At 52.3% G+C, this 11,003-nt stretch overlaps 1 protein-coding gene across 1 annotated transcript in view; it reads left to right on the top strand.

Annotated features, from left to right (window-relative positions):
* The window catches only part of LOC133362224 (adhesion G protein-coupled receptor L3-like), a gene marked incomplete at its 3' end in the record, with an annotated part of 28,284 nt that extends 17,656 nt beyond the window's left edge, over positions 1 to 10,628 (top strand). Inside the window, exons 8-16 of the mRNA XM_061581160.1 lie at positions 2,571 to 2,674; positions 3,385 to 3,491; positions 3,594 to 3,663; positions 4,908 to 5,117; positions 5,491 to 5,711; positions 6,605 to 6,671; positions 7,788 to 7,864; positions 9,232 to 9,400; positions 10,517 to 10,628. Coding sequence (XP_061437144.1) covers positions 2,571 to 2,674; positions 3,385 to 3,491; positions 3,594 to 3,663; positions 4,908 to 5,117; positions 5,491 to 5,711; positions 6,605 to 6,671; positions 7,788 to 7,864; positions 9,232 to 9,400; positions 10,517 to 10,628 — 1,137 coding nt within the window. The remainder of the gene's footprint in view (positions 1 to 2,570; positions 2,675 to 3,384; positions 3,492 to 3,593; positions 3,664 to 4,907; positions 5,118 to 5,490; positions 5,712 to 6,604; positions 6,672 to 7,787; positions 7,865 to 9,231; positions 9,401 to 10,516) is intronic.
* Between the last annotated feature and the right edge of the window lie 375 nt (positions 10,629 to 11,003).

An 11,003-nucleotide genomic window follows, 5' to 3' on the forward strand; every position in this document is an offset into this window, starting at 1 on the left:
TGTGTATGTGTATGGCTGCTTTGGGTACGTGGTCCAGACCTCCCCAGAGACCCTGGCCGACAGAGGAGGTGTTCAGGATGGTTGAGAAAAAGTAGCTTCGGGAGAGAGGGAGGAAGGAGGGAGGCGTGGACGGGAGCTCACGTGGGGTCGCGTCGGGTGGAAGTGTGGAGAGAGGAAGAAAATAAACGGCGAGCAGCCCTGAGCAAAGACCTGGTCTCCGTGTGAATCTAAATACCCGGTGTCTCCAGGAGGAAGACCCTACATGTGTATTATTTAATAACTAGACCCAATCACCGTACCCAATCAGGTGCAGAAATCAGAGGTGGCGGAGGTGGGGGAGGGGTTATTGTAATGATATACTACGTTAGTAATCAGTTAATTAGTATGTGTTTCCCCCTATAAGGAATTGTAATTGTAATCTATATATAAAAGGGAAATTTGTGAATATGTGTGTCTGTTCAAAAGTTTAGCGTACTTCCCGACATGCAACAAACTTGAAATTTGCCATGTGGGTACATTCCAGACTGTACACCATGAACAAATGATAAAAATAGACTTTTGTATTTTTTTTGGTGAGGGGGGGGGGGCGCAATAATGCAGAGATTTTGCACGGCAATTGAGCTGTGACGTCACATCTCTGTCATGTGACCCGTATGTGGAAGCGTCACGCAGTGTGCCTGCTCATGTCACGCACCCCCCCCCCCAATCCTCCGCGGGGAAAGTAAAACACAAATGTGTTGCAGGTCTAAGGCGTTCTTCGCGCAGCATTGGTTTAATATTTGAGTCGTTTACTGCCGTACGCAAAGTTGTGTGTGTCTGCAGCAAGCGCGTGTGTGTGTGTGTGGAGCGGTAGTGTAGTGGTTAGCGCGCTGCGCTACGAACCCGGTGACCCGAGTTCGATTCCTACTCTGCCACCACCTGTGACGATTATTTTAACCGGTCCTGGGCCTCCCCTAGGTCGACTCGGCCTCAAACGAGTAACATGTGTGGTATTCTTTGGTTCTTTCCAAAATTAGCTCCAAAATTAAGATTGAACATGTGTGGTGTGTGAACATCGCCACTGGGGAGACAAAGGTGGTGATTTATTTTGTGTTCTTTTAGTCTTACGCTGATGTTTCGTCCCGTCTGTCCAGTATAGCATCTGCCACATAAACAATTAATCCGATATGCAACTTCTGTTAGTAATTTACTAATTAACAGATTACTAACGTAGTATATAATTACAATAACACCCTCCCCCACCTCCGCCACCACTTATTTCTGTACCTGATTGGGTATGGTGATTTGGTTCAGTTATTAAACAATACACATTACAACTCCTTATAGAGGAATCATAACAATTGACTGATTACTCATCTAGTATATAATTACAATAACCCCCCCCTCCGCCTCAAATCACTGCACCTGAATGGGTTAAATGATGACGTCATCCTGCTGCTGCTACTCTATTTAAGTCAAGTGGAGGGCTTCACAATTCTGCTGGATGATGTAATTACCAGCGAAACGTCGTGCTACTCAATTGTAAATGTTGTGGATTCACTCTTCAACACACCGGTGGGCTAAAGTAGTGAACTATTTATTTTTTGTCAACGTGACACTTTTTTACCGATTGGCCGTGTCGGGTGGTGGAGGGTTGCAACACATTAATAACGCGATCTAACCCAAAAATGTTTATTATGAATATGGGTCGCGAAAGCCTGCTACGTGTCATTGTATCATATCGTAGCTATAATAATAATAATAATGTACAGGCCTTTCTCAATCCACTGCTGGATGAACAACTCCCATGACCGACACACTTTGTTGGTTTGACCATACTTCACCACGCTGGTCAGTGGACATTGGTGAAGGTTGGTAGTCACCCATTGCCAGTTTATATATCACTCCGGACCAGATGATCGCTGCGCGTGCGTGATAACCGATTGCCACGCAGAATCATCTTTCGAAATCGGGAGTCTCTGTTCATCCCGGAGAAAATCCGATGGGCCACGGAGCTCTTTTGCACAAACGGCTTCAAGCAGGCCGCCTTTGGCGAGCGCTTATCAAGGCTGACACGGCGCGCTAACCGCTGTGCCGCCGCTCCCGTGGTCTAGACGTTCACTACCTCGCCTGGTAGTCATGGGTTCGATCCCAACCCTGGCGCGCGTGGATTTGACGCTTGCATGTTTCACTCCCCGTGGTCGCGTGGATTTTTCTCCGGGTCCTCCGGTTTTTCCCTCCACATTTAGAATCGACGCCGCTACGCGTTTAGAGTGTTTGGCCGCCGCTATGGATTTCCGCGCGATAATCCACTTCGTTGAGCTATCACTTGTTACCAGGTTACTTCTGGACAAAGAGCTACACAGCTCAGTGGGCACCCGCTAAACTAATGTTTGTGTTTAGCAGCTTAATAGTAACACGGTGCGCTTCGTAAACAACATCGCCGAAGACACGAAGGCGGCCGGCCGTGGTGGATGGCCACCTACCCCATCGCGTGCCGCGCCGTCTCTCATAGGCGCTCGCTAACAGCACTTGGCCCAGCAACGTCTGTCCACACGGGGGATCTTTGTCTTTGTGTGCGCACGCATCAGGCACGGCGCTCTACACCTGCGATGCCATCACAGGAGCCTGGTCTGCACGAGGTCCCGATTTAAGCAACTGCACTTCCACCTGGGTGAACCAAATCGCGCAATGGGTAAGCCATCACCCCCCTGCCTCCCTCCTTCTCCCTTCCCCCGTGTGAGATATTAATCGAATCGTCGCAATGCCCGCAACCCCACCTCGCCCACGCACGTCAACTCGTCTCGTCCGCTCCGTCTGCGCGGCACTCCTCGCCCGCCTCGTCCATCATCGCCTTCACCCGGCTGTCGCTCATCTTATTTAATTTATTGTTTTATCTTTATACGTGACTTTACCGAAAGACTGAAGTCCTGTACCAACCTGCTCCTGGGAAACCCTACACTGAGCCCGCCATGTTTGTGAATGGGCAAAAGCTTTCAGCCGTTGACAAGTTTACTTACCTTGGTAGTACTCTGTCTCGCGCTGTGAACACAGATGATGAAGTTAACATCAGGATTGTCAAGGCCAGTGCAGCCTTTGGGCGTCTACGTGACACGGTATGGGAAAGGGCTGGCATCAAGCAGGAGACAAAACTGAAGGTCTACCGGGCTGTTGTCTTACCAACTCTTCTGTATGGGTGCGAAGCCTGGACAGTCTACCAGCGCCATGCCAAGAAATTGAATCATCTCCACTTGAGCTGTCTGAGGAAACTGCTGAGGATCAAGTGGCAAGACAGAATCCCTGACACAGAAGTCCTCAGCAAGGCCAATATCCCCAGCATCCACACCGTGCTTGAATGACGAAATGGTCACCGTCCTCCTCCTCCCCGTACCCCCCCCCCCCCAGACGTCTGACCACTTCAGCCGCAGCTGCTGCTTCTGGAACTGCTCATCTCACACCACGAGGGGCGACTGGTGGAGCTACGGCTGCGACAGCACGCACACCGACAGCACGTATACCGACAGCACGCACACCGACAGCACGCACACCGACAGCACGCACACCGACAGCACGCACACCGACAGCACGCACACCGACAGCACGCACACCGACAGCACGCACACCACCTGCTCCTGCAGCCACCTCAACAACTTCGCTGTGCTCATGGCGAGGAGCGACGTGGAGGTGCGGGGAGATTCGGGAGGTGATGGTGGTGATGTTGGTGGTGGTCAAGTTTGGATGAGGTGGTGGTGGTGAGTGTGGTGAGGGTGGTGATTGGAGGTGATGATGGTGATGTTGGTGGTAAAGAGGTGGTGGTGAGTGTGGTGAGGTTGGTGATTGGAGGTGATGGTGGTGATGTTGGTGGTGGTCAAGTTTGGATGAGGTGGTGTTGACACCCGCCCACACAAAACAAAGATCCCCCGTGTTGCCTGTAACAGACTGTAGGGGCAAGTGCTGTTAGCCAGCACCTATTAAGGCCAGCACGGCACACGAGGGGGTGGGTGGCCAACACCACGCCCTTTGTCTCCCTAGTGGCGATGTTGATTTGATAGTGGTAATGTTTATGTTGTGGGGGAGCGGTGGCCCAGCGGTTAGGGCGCTGCGCTACTCACGACCACCAACTAATTATCTCAATCGATTCGGCCTCAAGTGAGTGACTGTTGCGGTGTGTCAACATCGTGCCACTTGGGAGACAAAGGCAGCCGGGCGTGGTGCTGGCCACCCACCCCCTCGTGTGCTGTGCCAGCCTTCATAGGTGCTACTCGCTAACAGCACTTGCCCCGCCAGTCTGCTAAGGCTACACGGGTAATCTTAGTATCTTGTGTGTGTGTGTGTGCGTGTGTGCGAGTGCGTGTGTATGTGTGTGTGAGTGCGTGCGTGTGTGTGAGTGCGTGTGAGTGTGTGAGTGCGTGTGTGTGCGTGTGTGTGCGTGTGTGTGTGTGAGTGCGTGTGTGTGAGTGCGTGTGAGTGTGTGAGTGCGTGTGTGTGCGTGTGAGTGTGTGTGAGTGCGTGTGTGAATGTAATGGGGAGCGGTAGTGTAGCGGTTAGCGCGCTGCGCTATGTACCTGGCGACCCGGGTTCGATTCCCGCTCACGGCTAACACCAGTGACGATTATCTAAACCGGTCCCGGGCCTCCCCTAGGTCAACTCAGCCTTAAATGAGTACAGTCTGTTAAGGTCTATACGGAGGGGGGGATCTTTGTCTTTGTCACTTGTCCACCTTTTAGATCTAAATCTCAATTGACAACTGTCTTTAAGAACCTGTTCACGTTTAGTTTGCTGTCCTTCCCCCGCACCTCCCGTGAGCACGGTCGGCTTCGCACTTGGCGAAAGAAGTCCCTGATGCGTGCGTACACCTGCCCACGCGCCCTCATGCCTCCCCCGTGTGTCCCGTGCCTGCGTCCCGTGCCTGCGTCCCGTGCCGCCAGTACGGGCACCGCGCCCACGAGCTGCTGCTGCTGGTGATCACGTGGGCGGGCGTGCTGGTGTCGCTCGTGTGCCTCGCCGTGGCCACCTTCACCTTCTGCTTCTTCAGCGGCCTCCAGAGTGACCGCAACACCGTCCACAAGAACCTGTGCCTCAGCCTGCTGCTTGCCCAGCTGCTGTTCCTTGTGGGCATCAACAAGACTCAGTACACGGTGCGCCCACCCGCTCGCCCGCCCACTCGCCCGTTCTCTCACCCACTCGATCTACCTCTTTCTGTCTCCGTGTGTCTCGCCCGCTCAACCACCCGTCTTCTCGCACTGGCGCTCTTTCATCCGCTCACGCACTCACGCAGCCACCCACTCACTCACACGCTAACCCACCCACTCACACGCTAACCCACCCACTCACACGCTAACCCACCCACTCGCTCACGTACCCACCCACTCACATGCCTCGTGTTGTTTCGCTGACCCCCGTGACCCCCCGACCGGTGGACATCTGTCATCAAACAGCTTCTTGGCTCATCGGATTTCTCCCTCCACGTCCGAACAAAGACTCACATTCTGCGTAACGCCAACTCCACAGGTGGCGTGCTCCGTGCTGGCGGCGCTGCTGCACCTGCTGTTCCTGGCGGCGTTTGCGTGGATGTTCCTGGAGGGGCTGCAGCTCTACCTCATGCTGGTGGAGGTGTTCGAGGGGCGCCGCTCGCGCCGCAAGTGCTTCTACCTGCTGGGCTACGGCCTGCCGCTCGCCCTCGTCGCCGCCTCCCTCGCCGTCGACTACACGGGCTACGGCACCGAGCGCGCGTCAGTCACCGCGCCCTCCCGTCAACCCTCTTCGCCGCCCGCTGGCGCCCGGGGCTTGCTAACCGGAGCTCGGCGTTGCCGGTTCACACCTGGTGTTGACACCTGACACCCGGGGCTTGCTAACCGGAGCTCAGTGTTGCCAGTTCACACCTGGTGTTGACACCTGACACCCGGGGCTTGCTAACTGGAGCTCAGTGTTGCCAGTTCACACCTGGTGTTGACACCTGGCGCCCGGGGCTTGCTAACCGGAGCTCGGTGTTGCCAGTTCACACCTGGTGTTGACACCTGGCGCCTCGGGCTTGCTAACCGGATCTCGGTGTTGCCGGTTCATACCTGGTGTTGACACCTGGCGCCCGGGGCTTGCTAACCGGAGCTCGGTGTTGCCAGTTCACACCTGGTGTTGACACCTGGCGCCCCGGGCTTGCTAACCGGATCTCGGTGTTGCCGGTTCATACCTGGTGTTGACACCTGGCGCCCGGGGCTTGCTAACCGGAGCTCGGTGTTGCCAGTTCACACCTGGTGTTGACACCTGACACCCGGGGCTTGCTAACCGGAGCTCGGCGTTGCCGGTTCACACCTGGTGTTGACACCTGACGCCCGGGGCTTGTTAACCAGAGCTCGGTGTTGCCGGTTCACACCTGGTGTTGACACCTGACACCTGGGCTTACTAACCGGAGCACGGTGTTGCCGGCTGGCGCCCGGTCTCACCAGATGTAGGGAATGTCCTCACATACAACAAATGTCACAAATCTCCCCCAATGTTACCAGAAGGGGCCTCAAGCGCTACTGAACGGTGGCAAATGTTACCAGATGCTGGCGAGTGAAACCAGACACGTGAATGCGCGATCCCGGCCTGTCAGGCTAACCGGGCGATCGTTTGTCCTCTCTTGCAGCTGTTGGCTCAGGACTGACAATCATTTCATCTGGAGTTTCCTTGCGCCCGTGGCCACCATCATCCTCGTGAGTACCGTGCGTGCGCGTTGTGCCGGGGGACGGGAGGTGCGGCGTCGTTCTCCCGCCAGCGAGACGTGTCGCTGTGTCTGCTGCTCGACGTACGCATCTGCGAGAGGTCCCGTGCTGAATCTGATGCGATTCCCACGTTCGTATTGGGCGTGAATTCCCGAAATCGTCTCGTGACAAAAGCCCGTCCAGTTCTAAAGTCCAAATTGCAGGCAAGCACCTCTGATTGCCACACCGACGCCAGTATATACGTACGTGTGTTGAACTTCTTTTCCACCGTACAGTAGAACCTCTGGTCACGACCATAATTCATTCCATAACTTTGGTCGCAACCCGGTTTGGTCGTGACTTGAACCTAACTTCCCTATTGGATTGTATGTAAATACGATTAATCCGTTCCAGACTCCTACAAACTGTATATAAATATAGTTTTTTTTAAAGATCTTTAAGCACAAAAATAGTTAATTATGCCATAGAATTCAGAGTGTAATAGTAAACTAAATGTAACAACATTGAATAACACTGAGAAGACCTTGAAAAACAGAGTAAACTAACATTGCCGCGTCAAGGTTTAGAATCGTTCAACCAGATGATTGTTTCGTCTGCTACATCAGTCGGTCGATTCTGAGAGAGAGAGAGAGAATATTCGTACGAGCAATTCATGTTTACATTGAAAGTAAGTTAACAGTAATATTTGGGTACAGTATTGTTTTTGGAAGCATTCACCGTAATATCGTATGAACGTTTACTTCACCGCATCATCGTATGAATGATGCGAGAAGAGAATAACGGGTTCTTATGTTAGCGATTTACGTACTCAGCGCTTTCGCTCTCTAAATTACGGCTTGAATGAGGGGGGAGGGGTATGACTACACTCACAAAATTAATATCTTACTAAGCGAGACTGACTGAGCAAGTGGCCACACGTGGGTCGCTGTTGTTTGCAAACAAACGACAGGAAATTTGGCGCTTACAAAAAAAAAGGCGCGGAAGGGGAAATCGGCCGCGGCCATGTTTGATCGCCACGAAAAATAGTTCACGTAATCTAACCCTAAAAGAAACGTCTTGTGGACTCGTTGACTCGTGTGTACGCGTGGTGCGCGTGTGTTGTCACAGGTGAACTCCGTGTTCCTGCTGATGACTGTGTACAAGATGGTGCAGCATTCGGCGCCACTCACGCTCGAGAACATCAAGTGAGTGGGGTGGCCGCCGGGTGTGGGGGGGGGTGTGGCTAGGGGGGGGGGGGGTTGGGGTTGGGGGGGGGTTCATCACTTGAAGCGACCGCATTTCCCGTGAGGCTCAGCCGAGACACACGGTGGGTGAAGCTGGCAGTTTCCCCGCCAGCCAGACCACTTTTCACAATAGGGCCCTCCCTCGCCTTTTCGTTCCACCAACTGGTCCCCAGACACCCGCGATTGAACCCTGGTCGCCAATGACTCCTGCACAAAAATGCGACCGTCATTTCAAATTGGGGTTTTCGCTTTGATGAGCTCAATCCAGCTCTCGCGGACCAGAGGTTCGCTCTGGCCCATCGTGTGACGATCGCCCTTTGCACCATTCCTCTTCCGGTGACGTACGTAGGCGTAACGTCATCCGGTTTTTTCTTCCGATTCCATTCCGATGAGGGGGGGGGGGTGTGTGGGGGACACGTCGTGTATTTTTTAAATGTGGCGGAGGATCCCGGAGGAGAGTAATCCACGCGACCGCCATGGGGAGAGAGAGAGAGGACAGCGTGAGAACACACGCAGACTCCAGATATACACAACAGGCAGCAGGTCGTCGCGGTCCGGGATTGAACCACCCACCAACCTCTTGCGTAGAAGCCGAGGGAGATGAGCTTTCGGGGGTAGAGGGAGATTCTTCAATTTGTATCCAATTTCTCTTCGAATTGTTATGGCTACTTGCAACAACAACCAAAAACACCCACTACCCACCCCTGTTCCACGTGGGGACACCGTTACACCGCACGCACGCCGTTGCGGGGGGAGCCCCCGCCTAGACAGGCTCGTCCCGACCAATCGCACACCTCCGATTAGCACGGTCGGCTACGTAGGGCGCGAAAGAAGTTCAACGTACAAAAATCGCTCGCATTTTCTGTTTGCACTTAGTCACATATTCACTTTAAGATGTTTCTTGTTCATGTTTTTTGTTTGTTGCGGTTGCACCCGATTCAAGAGCCGAATGGCTCACAGGGCTACACCTAATACATGAACTTGAACTAGAACCACAACGCACGCAGACGGCAAATACTTATCACGGCACTGACTTTTGCCGCCGTCGTTATCGTCATATTCTTAGGTTTTTTCGGTAAAGTCACGTAGGTAAAAATGTTAAATTAATATTACTTGATACAGCTGTCGGGCTGTGACGGTTCCACCTGAAGACGGAAGCTTGTGTTGCCTCCGAAACGTCGTGATTTTTATTTTATTTTTATTAATTATAATTTTTTACCTACGTGACTTTACCGAAAACACCTAAGAATATGAATCCTTGCAGTCACGAAAGCTTCACATCTCGAAGTCGTGATCGTGGTTATTGTTTCCCCCTCCCGTGCGCGCAGGTCCTGTGCGCTGGGCGTGGTGGCGCTGCTTTGCCTCCTGGGCGTCACCTGGGCCTTCGGGTTCCTCCTCGTCGACAAGGCCACTCTGGTCATGGCCTACCTCTTCACCATCTTCAACTCCTTCCAGGGCACGTTCATCTTCATCTTCCACTGTGCTCTGCAGAAAAAGGTGCCGATCCACCCTTTTCCCGTCGCACCGTTTTTAAATCCTTTATATTAAGTTCGCTTGCGCGCTTACGACCGTGCAAATCTTTCAGTCGTTTTTTAACCCACTTCCCGTGATCCAATCGAGCTGACATTTTGCACACAGACTCGTTGCGCGTGACAATTAATGTTCGTGAAAATTTTTTTCCAAAATTTTACACTTTTTAGGACAAAAATATGATATTTAATTACCAATTGCTTAATGGTGCAATGCAATCATCTGACCCATAGGTGGCAGCCATCTCAAGCCAGAGGACGAGAGGACTCTAGCCGCCACGCATATAAAGGATTTATAGTGAAAAACTTTGTTTTTACAGGTTATACTTGTTTGTTTGTTCTGACGTGGAAGTGCGCCCAACAATCTTAACAACTCGTAATTCGATCATTGTTTTTTTTACCCTTCTATCTGTCAACAAAACTGACACCTTTTTTTTCGTCAGTTTTGTTGCCGGATGGAAGGGTAAACAACCAATTATCATATTTTTTACTGGCAAATGAGGTTCCGATTGGGTAACTCGTAATTCAAACTTTTTTTTTAACCAGGTAAGGCCCACGGAGCGATATGGCTCTTTTTCAGGATCTTGAACAGAATGAGGATGTGTGTTTCTAACTGGAGGAGGAATCCGATGAGCTATGAAGCTCTTTCTCACAGATGTCCAGTCAGGGCACAGAGTCAGAGCGTCACGACAGCGAACCGCACCTCAACACAACAGGTGTGCCAGGTTGTGGAAAGGGAAACAGATCGCACAACATTGCTTATTTTCTATTTCACCGGGTAAGTCCCACTGAGCCTTTATACAAGTGACGGCTCAACGGAGTGGCTTGTCACGTGGACATTCATAGCAGCAGCCAAATTATCTATAAACGCGCAAAGTCAAATCTAAATGTGGAGGACCCAGGGAAAAAATCCACGCGAGAGAGAGACACCGCAAACTCCAAATACACAGCAGGCGTCGACAGGTTCGAGATCGAACCCTGACCGTAACCCCGACTCTGAATGCTACCTTGAACACCATATAACCCTAACTCTAGGCCTGCTTGAAAACTCTGACCCCCTACCCCTCGCCTCCTACCCGTGCAGGTGCTTAAGGAGTACAACAAGTGTGTAGGGCATGCCGAGTGGTGCGGATGCTGGGGAAACAACTTCTCATACGCGTCACTCCAACGGCAAACGCTGCTCTCCCAACGTGCAGGTACGCACGCACGCTACGCACTACATATACTACATACACACCACACACACACGCTACGCACTACATACACACACTACATACACTACACACGCTACATACACTACACACACACCACACACACGCTACATACACTACACACACACCACACACACGCTACATACACTACACACACACATACACACGCTACACACACTACACACACACCACACACACACACACGCTACATACACTACACACACACATACACACACTACACACACACCACACACACGCACGCTACGTACACTACACACACTGCACACACATCTACACGTGCTACTCTCCCAACGTGCAGGTACGCTGACGTTGAGGGAAAACAAGTGAGCCGATGAGAGC

Source organism: Lethenteron reissneri, unplaced genomic scaffold (assembly GCF_015708825.2).
Source record: "Lethenteron reissneri isolate LAM-NWPU_2019-01 unplaced genomic scaffold, ASM1570882v1 scaffold_1407, whole genome shotgun sequence".
Classification (NCBI taxonomy): Eukaryota; Metazoa; Chordata; class Hyperoartia; order Petromyzontiformes; family Petromyzontidae; genus Lethenteron; species Lethenteron reissneri.